At 49.7% G+C, this 18,535-nt stretch overlaps 1 protein-coding gene across 1 annotated transcript in view; it reads right to left on the bottom strand.

Moving 5' to 3' along the window:
- Positions 1-13,836, bottom strand: part of EMB (embigin) — a 43,033-nt gene extending 29,197 nt beyond the window's left edge. The window contains exons 1-2 of the mRNA XM_036020162.1: positions 13,605-13,836; positions 3,074-3,163 (exon numbers count right to left, since the gene is read on the bottom strand). Coding sequence (XP_035876055.1) covers positions 3,074-3,163; positions 13,605-13,716 — 202 coding nt within the window. The 5' untranslated portion in view covers positions 13,717-13,836. The remainder of the gene's footprint in view (positions 1-3,073; positions 3,164-13,604) is intronic.
- Between the last annotated feature and the right edge of the window lie 4,699 nt (positions 13,837-18,535).

Here is an 18,535-nt window from a genome sequence, read left to right as displayed (position 1 = left end):
AGAGCTGGCACCCAGGCTATCAGAGTGGGCGGAAACCTGTCCACCGATGTTCTCATTTTAACCTCTGGTTAAACTGTAACGCACTGATTGAGACGCCAAACACTTCAATATGCAGAGGGAAGGGAAAAATTAATAGAAACAATAAAGAAACACTCTAGTTGGTGTAAGCAAACTGAATTCCAAATACTGACCATGGAAAACTTAGTATAGTGATGTAAAAAGAGTCCATTATCAAAGGATGGTTTTCAAAATACAATGATATCAGAAGGAAAAAAACGTACCCTTCTGTCAATTATTCCTTCACAATGTGTTCATTATCTCCATGAATGCAGTTTCCAACACAAACCTACTGATAAATGAGACACTTAAAACAGCTTTCTTTTCATTGTTTTTTAAAACTTTGTATCTAACGCAGGTGTAATTATTTCAGTGATGCTACTGGAAGATACTGTGACTGAGCCAGGACAATGCTGCTGCGTGGCAGCACGGTCAACGGCTTGGCCCCTGGTGTGGACCACCTGGGTTCAAGGCTGAGCTCCGACACACCACCTATGACCTTGGTCAGTTCCCGTCTCTCTTGGTGCCTCTTTCCCCTGATCTGCAAATTACGAATAATAATACCCACTGCATAGGGTTGTTACAGGGATTCAATTAATTTTCATGTAGAAACAGATGCAGTCACGCTCTGTGTAATGACTTCTTGGACCATGAATGACCGACAGACTGCTGGTACAACGTTGGTGGACCAGATAGCCTGGGTGTGGAGGCGGCCATCCAGTCTGGGTATGCATCAGTGCGCCCTTTTGCACAATAATGACATTGCTAAATGACACACTTCTCAGAAAGTATCCTGGATTTGAAGCAATGCATGGCCGCACATGACCGCGCGGTCAACACCGTGTTCCTGTTAAGTAACTGGTTAGCAGTAGCTTCAAAACATAAAATAACAACCAGCCAGGCTTTCGTGAATCGAAGGTCAGGTGTTCCATTCTCTTAGGCACTGGGCTGTGGCACCTCTGGGTGAGTTAATACGGGAAGAGCTGGCCATGGCTGCCATGTTGGTCCAAAATTTGCAACTCATGTATTGCATTTGAGCTTCCCTACAAGAAACATTTTATCCCAAAAGAGAGATCAATTTCTAAAATGGCCAGAGGGAACGGAACACCGTATTAAAAATAACTATTGTCAGCACCCATCTGCGGACACACTTGAGTAATGATATAATCAATAGTGGGGCAAACCCAATACACAGTGCTATAACAGTAGGAAAACGTTCCATTTGTAAAGTGGGTTCAAAATCCTAGTGCACCCACCCTAGTGAGAGGCGAGAGAATAAAGCTTATGGTCCCCAGTAAACACAAACTCGTCTTCAGATTTACACTTTGTATGCCAGGGAAGGCGGTTCCTAGAACCACACTGTCCGGTGAGGAGGCCGCCGAAGCAACGCTGTAACCACAATCATCTGAGTCAGAGCTCAGAGAGCCAGCATTTCCAAGTGAGTGAGTAACGGTGCACTTCTTCTTCCGTCACATAAAAGCACATCTGGGCTGAAGGGAAAATTTGACTCAAAAAGTCTACTGCCGTGGGGAAAATGGTCTCAACTCTGGATCTGCAAGCATCTCAACATCAAACAGAAACAGGCCTTTCTTTTACAAGGAAGGGGACGCCAGCTCGCAGGGGACCTTGGAGAGGAGAGTGGGCAGACCAGCGCGTGGAAGCAGACAGCAAGGCTGAGCTGTGTCGTGCAGCAGGGACTGCTCCCAACTGGGGGCAAGCCGAAGGTCGGGGCCCGGGAGGGAGAGCAAATGGCTTAACTAAAGAGTATCGGGCCAAGGTGAAGGCAAGAAAGCGGTGAATCGTGAGCACGTGACCTCTTCACAACAGTGGGAATGCTGGTCTGAACAGCAGCTGCAGAATGAAAGAGTGGCCAGGGGTCACACCCTGCAAACAGGTTAGGCAGGCAAATAACCAGCTTTGCGTCAACTAAAAAGTCCATTCTCGCTGTCGCCCCGGGCACCATCCTCCCCCGGGCGCCGGCGGGACTGGGCAGAGGAGGGTGGGATTGCCGCCAACATTCCCGGGCGGCTCAAGCCCCAGGCGGCTGGAAAGACAAACTTTTTCACACGAATCTCTCTCAAACATCTCAACATGCGAGAAGTAAAAAAGCAAGTCACGCAGGAGTGTGGCAATTCCTTTCTACAAATAAGAATAGATTGTAAATATTAGAATAGGGATATTTGGGGACAAACAGAAGGTGTACAATGCCATAAAAATGTTCCACTAAAAAAGCTCAGAGCAGACACCCCATTGGAGTCAACTGGTGGGGGGTTAAGGGGGAAGAGCCCACCTTTTATTCCCGTCCAACAGAACTACGGAAACTGTTCTTCACACAAGAGGACAAAGACTGCACACGTAATTGGATAAAAGTTGTTATTGACTCAACAAACAGGTTTAAGATCTTTTAAATGCTAATTCAACCATTACCATTGTTACTGAAACAGAGGACCCCTCCCACTCAGTTAAAGAACTCTGCCGTTACTTTTGAAACACTAGCCTCCAAAACCACGCAAAGAGGAAGTGGACTGAGTGTTCCCGCAGAGTTGGGACCGTCATTGACTCACTGTCAGCCTTTTTCCGTGATCTGCCTGAAGGTCTCGTTCACTAGCTACCAGAACTCTCCTTTTACTGCAGAGGGATCTGGTGGATACACCAGCGAGAACGGGTGAAAAAATAAGAGTATCTGCAAATCAGCCTGAACCCTCTTCTCGTCCCATGGAGTGAGGAAAGTGACCCTTTCCTCAAGAGCCTGTCTTAGCCTCCCCGCCTGGACCGGCTGCCTCCTCCCTGCAGAGCACACCATCCACACGGCATCAGTCCCCCATTCTCTACTACAGAGCCCACAGCACACGGCCCTGTATGTGCTGGACAGACACCACAACTGTATCCGGGACTGGCGTGCTTGTCCCACCGGACCGCAAGCCAGGATTAGTACTTCAGACAGCAATAGCCGGTGCCTTCATGAAAAATAAAAACTTATTTCAGCACTGTAGTATTTGAAATATGGCACAGTTACCAGTCAGTGATATGTTATGGCTCTCCAAGGAAAAATTGCCACATCTTGTCAGCCGTTCTTCTCGGACAGGTAGACTTGTGATAGATGAAGCTGTAAGAGAAAGGACATGTGATTATACTTCCCATCAGGATTAAGTGATTATCTAAAAGCTGGTTTACAACAGCTAAAAGGTTATATACTATTAATGAAAAATAATTTGTAGCCCTGGCTGGCGTAGCTCAGTGGATTGAGCATGGGCTGCAAACCAAAGTGTCGCAGGTTCGATTCCCAGTCAGGGCACATGCCTGGGTTGCAGGCCATGGCCCCCAGCAACCGCACATTGATGTTTCTCTCTCTCTTTCTTTCTTCCTCCCTTCCCTCTCTAAAAATAAATAAATAAAATCTTTAAAAAAATAAAAATAATTTGTTCAGGAAGATCTGATTCACTGGGTCTCCTATGCTCCACAGATACCGGGCATTAAGTGTGATGAAATTTCCAATCATTTCTATGTTCTTTTTTTTTTTTTTTTTGCTGAAAATTCCCTATTGATTTACATCAAATGGCTGTAAAAAAAAACCCTTCATTTTCTTATCCTACAATTTGTGGTTTCTTTACAAAACATAAATGAAGACACTGAGGGCTTCGATGAGAGCGGCAAGAAAAGAGAAAGGCGTGACGAGGCAGAGCAGGTGAGAGACCGGGAAAGACAGGCTGGCCAAGGTCAAGGGTGCCAGAGGGGATAGAGCGGCCCGGGCGCCCCAGGCCGGAGAAGGCGGAGGGACACCGTGAGAGTCCACGCCACTCCTCCTGGTCCAGCTGTGGCCACGGGGCGGTGTTCCCCTCTGTCCCTTACATCATCCGCTGAAAACGTGTACCAAGGAAACAGGTTTTGCTCCTCCACCTTCTCGCTCACTTCAGAACTCCTTATCCCCATACACAGGCTACTTCTTCTTCAATGCGAGGGCCCCAGACCTTCCCTCCTGCAAAAACTACTTCAACTCCAGCAAACAAGTCAGAGAAGGAAAATAAAGTCTTGTGATTGTCAATCGGGCTGCGTTCCTTAAACTTCATTCAGTGTAAATGAATCCTGGCCTGTTCTGGCTTCGTTTTCTTATACTTCCCCCCAAAGTTATTTCTGGTTATTTCATTTTCCTCTTTGTGTGGAACACGTTATCAAAGTTAGTGCTGGCTTCTGTCGCTCTCGCTGACACGGGGCCTTCGCAATGTTGCCGAATGAAGGAAACCTACGGAGCCAAACCTGGCCCTCCCATCGGCTGTGCCCAAAGGCTCCGTCACTTCCTCTGCTGCTCTGGAAGGTGGAATGCAGGGTCCCGCAAACTTGCAGGGGTGCGCCCAGCCTTCCGGCGTCTCTGGGCCAAGTGGGAGAAGGAGGCTTGCCTCGGGCCACAGATTACATACACTGTGACACGTAATCACACACAAAAAAAGTCTCGGAATGTTTTAAATGAATGTACGATTTTGTGTTGGGCCACATTCACAGCCATCCTCAGCTGCACGCAGCCCGTGGGCCGCAGGCTGGACACCCCGGCAAGCCATCCTTGAACGAGTTAAAGACCCAAGTCCTGCTGCCCTCTGGCGCTGACTCTACAGGGAGATGTGGCCTGAGAGTCTCGTGGGCTACAAGAAATGCAAAACCCTTCCTTGGCCAACATAAAGTACTCGTTTACTCTCGCTGTCTCTCCCACACACGGGCACACACACTGCCAGAAAGGCTGTACCTTTTCCTAATAAAAATTCTTTTTTTCTTCTTGGGCACAGTTCACTGAGAGGTCACAGTACAGAGCCAGCGTCTCGCGAAGGCTAAGGCAGAGGCGGACGGGAGGGAAGGAGCTGTTCTGCGGTGGCCTCGGGTCAGTGACACCCGCAGGACAGAAGATCTGATATCTCCGCTCCCTTGCCAGGGCGTTCTCTCGGGGCCGGCCGGGTGTGCGTGGCAGAATGCACGGGTCGTCCCGTACCCTGACCCCCGCCAGGGACCGTCGTCCTTCGTTAGGAGTAATCACCCCATCAGCAGCAGGGAGAGTGACAGAAGCTGACAGAATGCCCTTGTTCTTATTCTTATCCCATTCTTGATGCCACCGAGGAGGAGGATGAGTGACAGGGGCCCCAGGGGGCCTCAGGAACCACAGTTACTGCAGGCTGGGTCCCCAGGGTGTGACCAAGAGTGATCAGAATCTTAGAGCAGCAGCACCGTGTGCGGCACTGACCACGCCTGGCCTGCGAGTTTTATGCAGGTTGGCGTGTGAGCGCCAGAGGTACGGCCTGACCAACACCTTGGAGGGGCTCTGGAGGCGGCGGATGGAGGGAGGGAACACCGGGAGGTAGCACCTGGAGGCGAGCTCTGAGGCTGCGGGCGGGACCTGGATGGATGGGCTCACCGAGGTCCTGAACTAGAACAGGGAGGGAAGGAGGGCCAGCCTTGGCCTGGGCGCCATCTAAGGGAATAGAAGGTGAAGGAATACAAGGACCAAGAAAAACCAAGTTCAAGAGTAGGGAAGTTTGTAGTTCCAGAATAGCTTAGCTGTTGTGACCACTTCCGATTACCAGATCCTATAAGAAAAGTACAGTCGGACACCTATGAATCAGCCACCGCACCGAAACCATATTTCCCATCCCCTTTACTGAGTGCCAGGTCCCACAGAACCAGGCCGAGGGCAGACGAACTTGCGTGGCTGCTGTGGTTTCCCCGGGAGAGCTCCTGGAAGAAGCAACAGACACAGACACCCTGTGCGCAAAACCAGATCCTGTGGCAGAAGGTGTCAGGGTAGTGAGAGTGAGACATTCTTTGTTCAGCCAAGGTAGTTTTTAATTTAAAAAAAAAAAAAACACAAAAACCTGAGAATGTAAACCTGAATGCTTCCAGCGGCCAGGACCCTGCGTTGGCAGACACGGTGTTTGAAGGAGACTGGCCGGGGGTCCCAACTGGCCTGGGGTTTGGCAGAGGTGGTCCGAAAACTTCCCCGAAAGGATTAGGCAGAGTCACAAAAAGAAATACGAGACGCAGAGGCAGGCATTCTGAATCCGGATCCAAGTTCCACCGCTGACTCGTTGCTGAAAGTTTCGTTTCATGAGAAGGGGAGGGCGAGGGAAGTCGAATTACATCGGGTGACGGGGCCGAGACCCCCCTCGCCTTCCTCAAGTTCGCCTGCTCTCCCGTGTCTCGGTCGCGGCTGGAAGCTTTCCGTGCGGCCTTCTTCTGTGGCAAAAAAGCCAACAGAGAAGAGTAACACCTACTAGTTGTTCCGGGGAGTAAGAGATTTGTTTTTCTCCCTCTGCCGGGAGATGGGGCATGAGGGCGACACATCAAAGACCTGAAGAGCACCCCTGTTTTCACCTGTTAACAGTTCACGGGAGATGACCCAATGGTGTCTAGTCAAGGATCCTTCGCACATTATGTTTAAAAATTGCTATATGTGCTACTGGCATTTTCAGAAGAAATGAGTATGATGCTATAATTTCTACTGAAGATATTAAGGTGACATTTTCACATTTAATTTGGGGGCCTCATTACACTGAAAAAAATTGGGAAGGAAAAAAGAGGACAAGTCACACTAGAAAAATGGCTTTGGGTTTTAAGATATGCTTTTATTTGAATCAGAAAATCAGTTCAACTGTACCTCTGTTTAAGAATAAACATTTGCATGCCCTGGCTGGCATAGCTCAGTGGATTGAGCGTGGGCTGCGAACCAAAGTGTCACAGGTTCAATTCCCAGTCAGGCCACATACCTGGGTTGCAGGCCACAGCCCCCAGCAACCGCACATTGATGTTTCTCTCTCTCTCTCTTTCTCCCTCCCTTCCCTCTCTAAAAATAAATAAATAAAATCTTAAAAAAAGAAAGAATAAACATTTGATCTAATCCCTCCCGCAATTTCTTTCTCATATACTGGAACTTTGGTTCTCGAACTTAATCCATTCTGGAAAACTGTTCAAGAACAGATTTGTTCCAAAACTGAACCTTTTTTCATCAGTCATCTGAGAGACACATGATGGATCATACAGGTGTCAGCAAGAAAGGGTTGTCAGGTTGACCTGGGGACCTCAAGCTTTCTTCGACAACTGAGACGTTTTTCCATGAACAACTTGGTCAACAACCAAATTGTTGTTCGAGAACCGAGACGTTCAAGAACTGAGGTTTGACTGTATTTTAAAATCAGGGAAGGGTCTAGACTTCACTTGGAGAAAGATGTAAGAGAAATCTATTATTCAGATAAATATCATTCTCTCACTCACATAATGTATTGATTGCTAGCTATATGAATAAAATTATTTAAATAAATCTTAGTTTTAGCATTTTGATATTTAGCATTATAAATGTGCAACCCAATTACAGAAACACTATAACCTAAAAATAGATCACATATATGTATAAAACAGACTTTTGGAAATCAAAATATATTTTCACACGGAAGCAACTATATGTAACCATGCCAAGTTGGAAGGGCCATTTAAGCCACGATGTGGGTGAGCATTAAAGCACCTAACTGCCAATACTGCTTAGACACGGGGCCCGTAGAGTGAGTTCCACTCCCAGGTTCCGGGAATCCAGTGCTCCTGTCCCCTGTCTGTGACCGGGGTGGCGGAGAGAAGAGAAGGGGGGGTTCCCAGACAGTGCACTTCAGAGAGAGTTTGTCAAGAAAATAAATTCCTGATGGGGGCGTTGTAACTCAGACTTTCAGCATGAGAAAATAGTTCAGACAAGGAATTCACAGGTTGTCTGTTTTCACGCACTATGGGAACCACTGGTAAGAAGGCCATTTTTAGACTCGTTAAAATAAAGAACAATTAAAAAGCCAAAGGACAAGAGCAGTGTGCACTTTTACACGGCCTTGTCCAACTACTTTTAAAACTTAATCATATAGGAATATAAGTTGCTCTGTTCTTAAAATGTGATTTTTGAAATACAATGTATTTTCAAGTACAGTATGCAAATTCATATGCTTCAAACTACCCCTGCAGAGATCATTAGGGCATTTTTAACAGTGAAATGGATGCCAAATAAAACTCTTTAAAAATAAAAACCCAAAAGTTCGACTAGGGTTTCTGCTCTTTCTAAAGACAGTAAATAGGTTTTTAAATTGTTTCGACCTCTTTGATAAGACTCAGATTTTATTCAGTGTGTCTCCACTGGGGGGCGATCTGCTGCGCCCCGTCGGGGTGCTCAGCCGTGTCTGGAGACACGGTGGTTGCCACACTTAGGGAAGGTCGCTGTTTGTTTCTAGCGGGTTATATTCGGTTCCTAGAGCTGCCGTAACAAATGACCATGGAGATGGTGGCTTAAAACCATCAACATGCATCCTCTCACGGTTCTGGAAGCCGGAGTCCTTTCGTCCAGGTGCAGGGCCGCGCACCCGCTGAAGGCTCAGGGGCAGCCTCCTCCTGGCCTCGCCCTTCCCCTGTTGGTGGCCGGCATCCTCGGTGTCTCGGGGCTGGTGGCTGCATCACTCGCACCTAGGGCTCCATCTTGACGTGGCCATCTTCCGTCTGTGGTCCTGTGTCTCCGTATCCAAACCCCTTGCCTTTCTTTCATAGGGACCCCAGTCACGCGCCCCGGGGCCTATCCTGACCCAGCCTGCCCACCCTGGCCCAGTCTGCCCTCATTCTACCCTGACTGCACCTGCATCTCCAGCCAGGTCCCTTTCCCACACTCCAAGGGTCAGGACCCAAACCTTTCTTTCTGTGGGGCACAACTCCTCACTCATGACACAGGGATGCTGCTAAGCATCTTATAATGACAGCCCTTCACAGCAGAGGTTTATCCAGCCCAAAATGTCAATAATGCCAAGACTAAGGGGCTCTCATTCAAAACAGGTACACTTGCAACTCTGATTCTTCAACGTGATATTTAATAATCTTCAACAGCCCCGGGGTCCTGTTCTATCCACATTATGTAGGTACAGATATTTTAAAGCATGGATGCTTCATGCAGCCCTTCTCTGCTTTTTTTCCCCTCCAAAACTAAGTATTTATTTAGAACAAGAACAGAAAGGGCTGCAGCTTCAACATCTTCAAGTTCATCCACCTCCAGCAGAACCTTGTTTAGGCCTGAGCACCACCCTCCCCCTCTCCTGAGCAGGCCTCACCCACCCGTCTCCGCTCAGGCCCCGCCTCTGCTCAGGCCCCGCCCCCAGACTACCCAGGCCGTGGGAGAGGCTGCTCTGGGTTGCTGGGCTGCCTCCCTCCTCAGCTGCCCGCACATTCCTTCTGACAGGGGCCTATTTTGAGGACCTTTGAGGAAGAAGCACCCATTGCTGGATGGAGGTGTGAAACGCAAAGCAGGAAACCAGTCCCAGTTACTAGCTAGCTCCCGGCTGTTCACACCACCAAAAAGCCCTTTGGGCTTGAAGATCAATCAAATACCACATCTACATTCCTTTTTGGACCTTGGGACAACGTAATGATAAGGCAATTTAAAAAAAAGAAAGATTCTGTCTTAGGAACAGGGATACATTAGTAATGGCATAACCCCGGTCACTTGAAAAATGCCAGGAAAATGATTTTCAGTTAAAAGAATAGCACTATTTTTAAAGACAACACCTATTATTTCCGTACTAACTGCACATTATTTGAGATAGTCCCTTAGTTGTGAACAGTGACTATTATCAGGAATAGAGAGTTTATTTTTAGTAAAACGTTGTGAGGTTTTTTCTTCCATGTCAACGTGTGTGTCCTAAATTGTTTATTTCCGCCGTTCGTGTAATGTTCTAAAATGTTGTGGAACTCGGTGTTCTGAAATGGGGCGCCAGGGAGACCGAAGTCACTTCGAGGGACTGGGGTTTGGGACGAGCCGCCTCACCACACACTTTGATACTGTTGCAGAACGAGCCCTTCTCCGGAAAACAGGACCCAAAGATACACACTCTGCGAACCAAAGTGTCGCAGGTTCGATTCCCAGTCAGGGCACATGCCTGAGTTGCAGGCCACGACCCCCAGCAACCACACATTGATGTTTCTCTCTCTCTCTCTCCCTCACTTTCCTCTCTAAAAAATAAATAAATAAAATCTTAAAAAAAAAAGACACACACTGATGACTGCTTCTCAGCTGTTCCCTGTGGTTCAATGTCAGATGTTCTCAGCAAGAGTTGGAATTCTTTCTGCTTTCTTTTCACATAACCCTAACCTAACAGAACCGTTCCAAATACAGCATCTTTGAGAATAAGCGGGTGGCCCCACGGCCCACTCCCCTCTAAAACACCACTGTGCATTTACCACGCAGGACTTGCCCCCACCTCCTCCCAACACCGCCCCGTGAAAAGAGGGAAATCAGCGTTCGTGCATTCCCCACACCGGATCTGAGCTTCCAAAAGAGTCTTTTTGCTGAGGTGCACTTCTTAGCAGAAGTTCCCAGCTGTGAATCCTCTGTGGCCATTAGCTGCCACGTCCCTCTGCTCTCCCTCACTCTGAACAACCGCAGTCTCGGGTGACTTCTGTGACCTTGATGCTGGGGAAACTAACAGCATGGTGACGCTGTCACGTGGTTAGATTCGGAGCAGACACCTCCCCCAGGAACACCACAGAGGTGACTGCGGTTCTCACTGCATCCTGTCGGATGGCACATGATTTTTATTTCCCCCTTTACTGATCATTTTCACTTGGGTCATCTGATTCAAGTCCTGTCTGGCAGGCTTCTCCACTACACAGTCACTCTTTCTCCTTTCCATGAGTAAGAATTTTGGGTGAAGTTACTTTGAAACCATGTAACATTCTGTGCCTCATGAAACTTTTCCTTGGTTTGTTCAAATAATTCATATCAGTATTTACCCATTATTATTCAGTGGGCATCATTCAGTGGCTGCTAATGCATACTGGATGTCCATCCGGCCCCAGCTTTGTGCAGTGGGGGCCCCTCCCTCCGGCCCCTGCTGCCTTTGGGCGGCACCCATCATTCTCTGCACACCTCATTGCTTTCTGGCACAAGATGGTCCAGTTGTCACACAGGCTTTCCCGCACCCCAGCCCCAAAGTCAGCCCTTTCTCCAAGAAGTCCTAGTTGCCCTGGGTAAAGCAGGGTATTTGGAGCCGAGATGCGGGGCTAAGTGTGTGCTCACCAGGCCCGGGAAACCACAGCTCCACCTCAGCGGGCAGAGCTGAGGCTCCCTGCAGGCACTCCGCCCCCGCCCCGCCCCCTCCGCCCCCCCACCCCCCCAGACAACACATCGGCCGCGGCATGATGGGAGTTAACCATGGTCACTTCAAATCACTGCCCTGCAAACATTGGTCAGTGAATCAACAAGACCCATTCCCTTGACTCTTCTGTTTCATAAAATAGTCATAACAGTGATGTTTGAATAGTCCTGTTTCAGCCATGCTCCTCCTTTACAAAGATATTTCTTCCACATTTCTTATTGAGCGGACAGACAGCCCGAGAGTGCGCCCCTGTGCCTGACTTCACTCCAGGACTCGCACGACGCCGGCCGGCCCTTCAGCGCGACAGGAGAGGCGACACAGGCTGCGCTCTCTGCCGGCGGCTGGAGGCTGTGAGAGACACACCTGGCTATTCCGGCGCAACGCCTGAGCACGCTGTCTAAGGGAACAGGCTCTGGAGTTGGACCAAACTATGCCAAATTTCCTGCTCGACTGCTTAATTAAGGATGTGTCCTTGGGCCATTATTTAACCTCACGAAGTTCCAATTTCCTCCTCTCGCGTCAGGGACCGTGAAAGCTAGTACACAGCGCTGTGGACTGCACATCCTGCCATTCCCAAGCACTGTGCGCAGTTGTTAGGTAACAAACATAAAACACTGTAACCACGTTTCATATGAAAATTTGGCCAGAAAGTGTTTGGTTTATAGAACATCTATCTCTAAGTAGTTCAAAGCATCTAGATTTAAAAAAAAAAAATTGCGGTAAACTTTACCATGTCCTTTAGCGAACAGGAAACTCAATCTCGTGGAGGTCGACGCAGAATCCGTAAAACAAGAAGGGGTTGCCTGACAATTTTTAATGCTTCCTTAAAATCAGATGTTCCTTCATGCCTTTCACATGGCACATTAATCAGTAATTTTGGCTTACAAGAAACTGAAAGGGTGTCACTGGCAAGGCATGCACACCCACAGTTTATTTGCTAATGCATCCTGCTTTCACTTGTCTCCTACTTGTTTCTCTTTAGAAGTCTACTCTGCATGTCCATTTAAACCTGGCCCCCCGGTGCCAACAGAATAAATGACTACCCCACAGTGCTACCTCTGGGCCACATCATTTTAAAGCCGTGGTTTCCAACCTGCTCCGGATCCCGTGATTAAAATCACAGAGGACTGAAACACTCCTGATGCCCAGGCTGAATCCCAGGCCAACTGAACCAGAATGCCTGAGGACAGTATCCAGGGGGTATTTTGAAGTTCCCTGGCAATGCCAACACGAAGCCCAATCAAGACCCAACGTTCTAGAACTAACCAGAGTGCGTGGGTCCTCATATCTACCATGTTCTTGGGTGAGTGAGGGGTGAATCAGGGGTGGAAGAATTAGGGACAGCCTGGGCAGGACAAATGGCCGAGACAAGTCTTTATGCGTGGCATGAATGAAAAAGAGCGGGGTGAGGAAATTTAGAAACCGAAGCAACCCAAAAGGTTGCTGGGCCTCGGAGAGGATATGTATTTTAAAAATAAATAACCTCACACGTTGATTATCTTTCCATCTCTGCGGTATACTATGAAAAATCTGTAAGCCATAAAATGAATTCCTGTGAAAAGCTAAAATCCCCGTGTAGAGTAACAGCCCGATGTCAGTGAACGGATGGACACTGTTTGCCAACTTGAGCTGCGGCCTGTCACCCGACGCTGCCGTTTATCACACAGGAGCGGGCCTCTGAAAACCGGTCAGGCGGAGTGCCTTCCACATAAACAGTAATGAGAAACAGGTGAAGCTAAAAATGGCAAATTTGGTGTTTTGATAACGTCCTGCCCATAAATCCCTCTTTTGAAGTGTCTTTAACAAAACAACCACCACCACAAAAAAAAACAAAAAAAAAAAACAAAAAAACTTCGCTGTCAAAGACCAGGATGAAAAGCACACACTGCGCAGGGTGTGAGTTGCAGGCTTTGTTTGGTTGCTTTGTTGCTCCACATCCCCAAGGCCACCCCACCTGCCTGGGAGAGAGCAGGCGCTGTTTAAGCTCTACTATCCATTCAGATGAAGGGAGTTGGCCTCGGTGAGTCTGGCTTTCAGATTACTGTCACTTTCGCAGAGGCCAGTCGCTGCCTGTACCCGCCCACGCGCGCCCCGACACCCTACCGCCCTCTTCTTAGAAGCGCCGAGACTCCGCGCTCCTGCCGACAACTACCCCTGACTCCCGGCGGGTGCTGTGGGTCCCCGACTTACCACCCACAGCGGAGGCAGCCCCGGTCCCTTCGTCAGACTTGGATAACCCGAGCGCGGCCAAAGGGAGGCGGCGGCCGCCGCTGTCCCCAGGCGTCGCCAGCATCCTCCCGCTTCTCCCCACCGCCGTGCCCCCCGCGCCGCCGGCCATGCCCTCCGACGGCGGGGCCCGACCTCCCGCGCCCCCTCCACCCCTCCTCGGCCCTGCATTCGTCACACCTGGGGGATGGCTGTCCGCGGAGCTCGGGCGCACGGCGGCCAGGAGGCAGAGGAGGAGCAGCGGCTGGGGCGGCGGCGCCCGGGGCCCCCGCAGGCCTGGGAGGGCGCGCATGGTGCCGGCGGGTCCCGAACGGTCCTCGCCAAGGCCAGCCCTTCGGGGCACTGCCGTAGGTGCCAGGAGTCCCCGAGCACACTCACGGGTGGCCGGACGCAGGAGAAAAGGCGGAATGGGAGGGGCCCGGCGTCCTGCCCTCCTCCCCCAGGGCATTCTCCCCGAGCTCACAGCCGCCCCGCGACTGCGCCCGGCCCTCCTTCAATCGTGCGGCGCTCCCCCAGCGCTCGTGCGCTGCACACGCGCCGGATGTGCGGCGGCCACTGCCCAGCGCTGCCTCTCCCGCCTCCATCCTGCAGGATCCGGCGGGTCTGGCAGACAGCTTGCTGAAGATGCAGGGCAGGCGATGTCTGTCTTAGCCTGTCTAACACACACACACACACACACACACACACACTATGTTATATATAATGTCCGCAGACTTCTTCACAGTTCATTTGACGCAGGCTCGTGTATGCACTTTGACGGGACTGATGAGAGGGTGGGGAATACTGATCTGCTACCCCCCCCCCACCCCGCCCCAGCCCCTGGGTTATTGAGGAGACGCCCGTTTGCACTGGGAAGAGGCGCTATCCAGCTGCCATGCGCCCTGGCCTGGTCTTTCTTTGCTCTGGGTACTGGCGCCACACACACCCTCCCCTCCAGACTCCGAAGGCTGAACCGGTTCTCTCCAGACCGAGACTGCCGAAGTCCCAAAGTGCGCCTGCTTTTCTTCTCCTTGTGTTTGCTTAGCCTGCCCGGTTGGTTTTGAGGAGCCACTCAGGGCTCCAGAAACAATCACTACCAACAACGGCTGCTGTGACCCGCACAAAGCTGTTGACTCGAACGCTCTTTATACTGCCACTTACTCAGCCAGGCTGTGACTTGGAAAGTTCAGCGGTCCCCACCAAATAAAGCAAACCAACTAAAAGCTACGGCTTTATCAGAGAGGGGAGGAAGGATCTCCATGGCACCATAGAAGACTGACTAGCAGGAGCTGATGACTTCCAGGCTGCTGCAATGACACGGAGAGATCCGATTAAGATAACTCGGATCCCTGGGGAGAAGTCGGAGTGCCGGGTGGAGGTGCTGGCCAGGCAACGGAGGGCAGTCTGGGACGGGATTGGCTGAGAAGCGGGCGCCTCCGGAGCCCGTGGAAACTCAAAAAGGGCCGCTGCCTGGCTCCGGAGCTGGCTCCCTCTCAGGCTCTGGCTCTCAGGCCCTTCCCCCTCCGGGATGCCTCGGTGATGCAGCTGCAGCCGCAGCCGCCTGCCTCTCCCAACGGAGGGCACTTCGGATGGGAAGGAACTCGGGGTGCAGCCCAGGGTCAGGCCGGCCTGACAGAGGGTGGTGGCAGGGCTGGTCTTTGGGTGTTCTAGAGGGGACAGGCTGTGAGGCAGAAGCCTGCCGTTCTTCCAAAATTGTGTAGTTTTGTGTCTTATGTTGTTTTAGTTTGTAAACTAACTGTATAGAAACACGATAACTAACAGGAAAAAGATAGAACTCAGGTGGTGGAGTTTGGCCTTAACTGACAGGCTTAAGTGATTAAAGCTGGGACTTAATAGGCTTAAGTAATTGCTTTTGAATAAAGACTCTTTTCCTTTATCACCAAACCTTCGCCTCTGGAATTTTCACCCAGAGGGCAGCCGCTGTTCAGTAACAGCAGCACATTAAAAGGTGTGTGTGTGTGTGTGTGTGTGTGTAAGTATTTCTCAGGAGCTTTGCTTCCTCCCCCTTTGTCTTTTGGACATCAGGGTAGATAGTCGTAAATTAAAAATATACCCACGTCCCAAAAAACAGAGATTAAAAAAATGTTACATACACATTTTTAAAATTTCAGTGCTCAGCCAGGGCTCTGCTCCCTTTGGGGAGGGAGGGTTCATTGTTCCTTGGTGTGTGTTACTAAATAATCTCATTTCTGGGTCCATATTATACAGGCGAAGCTGTGAGAAAGACTGCAACCATTACTGCAATGAGTGTTGAGAGAATATGAGTGATGGGGTCCAGTAACCACCGATAAATGTCCACCACATGCCAGCCACCGTGTTCAAAACAGGCTGCATGGCCATCATGCAGCGTGCATACACACACACACACACACACACACACACATGCAGGGTGGGTCATCTGGGGAGTCAGTTGTCCATAAGCTTCCAGGCTAAGAGAGGCCTGTCCTCAGCCAAGGTTCATGACAATTCCGCCTCTCTGAGCAAAGCCTCGTGAGACACCTGGAAGGGCTCAACACTTTCCAGGAGGGCCTCTCGGGACGTCGACCCACCTTGCTGAACCTCAGGTGCTGGGTCATGGGCTGCTCATGGGGTGCTGCCCCCATCCGGCCCCAGAGCCCACGCCACACGTGTCCCATCGTCCAGTGCCTTCGGGGAACCCTGCCTGGCCTTCCCCAGTTAGTCCTATACAGTCCTGAAGCTCAAACTCACCTTGCTTGCAATAAGCCGACCTCATGTCAAGGAAAATCATCTTTTCAGTGGCGTTAGCTTGTTTTGTGAACAGGAAAAAAAAAAGGCTTGCCCGAGTGGAGGCTAATTCCCACAGTCAATGTTATCATTTCAGCAACACGGGCCGAGAAACAAACAGAGTTCTGATTTTGCTACGCCTCTGGAAAGTCTTTCTCCCGCTGTTGCCGTCAGTGTGTAGACATTGGTGTGTTTGGCCCTATCCTCACTCCGCTTTTTGCAGGTGCGCTTTCCCTGTATGGCTTTTTCGGACCTTTCTGGTCCAAGTTGACCTTTCCTGCCGTGGTGAGCTAAATGCGGCCCTAATGCTCCGGCACTGGCCTGGCCGTGAGGTGTGTTGAAGAGCAGGGAGGGTCCCCGATTTCCTTTCCTCCAGCTGGGTGGGCTCTGGGACCTGATGAATATTGCTGAAGTCACACTGTGTGAGTCTCTGGGTCCAGGCCACGGGAGTGCCCACTACTCTTCTCCTCACTCTCAGAGGCAGCTGTGGGGAAAGGGATAGGACGCTGTGCCGTGGGGAGCCCAGAGTATGCGGCAGGCCCAGGACACAGGGAGATGTCGCAGGCAACGAGAGCGGCCAAGGTGCAGGCAGGAGCCAGCTCCCTGCGGGACCCTTCCTGAAGTCCAAGGACAAGGCCAGGCCCCGGCTGAGTGCCCCACGACGACCCAGGTGATGTTCCTGGAGCAGGAGAGCAGCTTGGGGTCCCTGTCCGAACTGCCCCCTCAGTGTGAGGAGTAACCGCTCTGCTGTTCTAAGCCGCCATATTGTGGGGTACGTTAAATCGCCACAAAAAAAAAATATAATCCAAACTCTCTCCTCGGAACTCATAGGACTGCCCCTAGGACTAACCTGACAATGACTAATTTACAGACTCATGACTCGGCCTTCATTCTTGGCGTAAATTTCCATTTAAATATTTTATTGGTATTCAACTTCAGTGATTCTATCGACTTTCCACACCACATTACAACTCTTCTCGGTACCTGCAAATAGTTCATGATTCTTTACATTTCCTATAGTGTCTTCAAATAATACTCTCAATGAGCTCTCCTTTAAAAAATATTTTTACCTAGCTGGTGTAGCTCAGTGGATTGAGCGCGGGCTACGAACCAAAGTGTCGCAGGTTCGATTCCCAGTCAGGGCACATGCCTGGGTTGCAGGCCACGGCCCCCAGCAACCGCACGTAGATGTTTCTCTCTCTCTCTCTTTCTCCCTCCCTTCCCTCTCTAAAAATAAATAAATAAATAAAAGTCTTTTAAAAATATATATATTTTTATTAAATGATTGGGCTTTCATTGGTTAATAAAATTCTATAGGTTCCAGCTGTAAAATTCTGTAAAACATCATCTGTGCATTGTATTGTGTGTTCACCACTCAAATCCAAGTCTCCTTCCGTCTCTATGTATCCCCTGTTAGCCTTTCCTACCTCCCCTTTCCCTCGGGTGGTTTTTACTTCATAGAAAATCAGTGTAGGGAAAACACTTATGTCTGTCTTACACACTCATGTGTATAACATACTGCTATAGAATCTTACTTTTTTGAGATATATAGTAAGCCGTCATTGAATAAAAAGTTGTGTGACAGGTTCTTGGAGAGGTGTGAAAATGAGAGTGAGAATGTGGGTGTAGGTTACCTGCCGGGGTCCAGCCTTGGCGGGGCCTCAGGGTCCCCGAAGGATGCACGGCTCGGGCGAAGAGACTGGAGTGAGACACCCGGTGGGGGCCGGAGGACAGCCAGGCTTTTGGGGCCCGACTGACTCCCCGAGAAAACTCAATCTTTATTTTTACAGGGAAGGTGATACAACATTCAATGCATAGTGTGATTATTAAAACAGAAACAGTTACCATAGAAATAACTTCAAAAAGTTCAGAAGGTTTTACAGATCAACCATGTTAAACAAAGAAATAACCAAAAAAGTACAAGAAGTCCCACAGATCAACCATGTTAAACAAAGGTTATTTTGACCAAGAGGGTCATTAATCAGATAGCCAACGAAGCTATACGGGCACAAACTTCCAGGTGCCAGTTAGTAACTAGGTGTCTATTAAGATTCTAGGGATTGGTCTAGATTGAAAGGGTGCAAGAGGTGATTTATAGGTTATATAGAAATTAGCTAACCTCCGTTGAGGTTAGATTTGTCTTGGTTAGGTGACTGGTCTTTTGCCTAGGTTTTTTGACTTATACATCTTGGGGAGGGGCATGTTTTGTATTCGTTTCCATGTACTGAGATTATTATTTCCAACTTGAACTCCTTGCTTCTTTACACTCCTGTCCAGGGTATGGGAGGGGTAGTGGCTCTAATAATCTTAAGCCTTTCAAGTGGTGACTCCCTAAGAAACATTCCTAGCAACAGCTTCCTCCAGCG

Source organism: Phyllostomus discolor, chromosome 3 (assembly GCF_004126475.2).
Source record: "Phyllostomus discolor isolate MPI-MPIP mPhyDis1 chromosome 3, mPhyDis1.pri.v3, whole genome shotgun sequence".
NCBI classification, from domain to species: Eukaryota; Metazoa; Chordata; class Mammalia; order Chiroptera; family Phyllostomidae; genus Phyllostomus; species Phyllostomus discolor.
The sequence above is the reverse complement of the archived record's forward strand: the minus strand, read 5'-3'. Positions and strand labels throughout refer to the sequence as shown.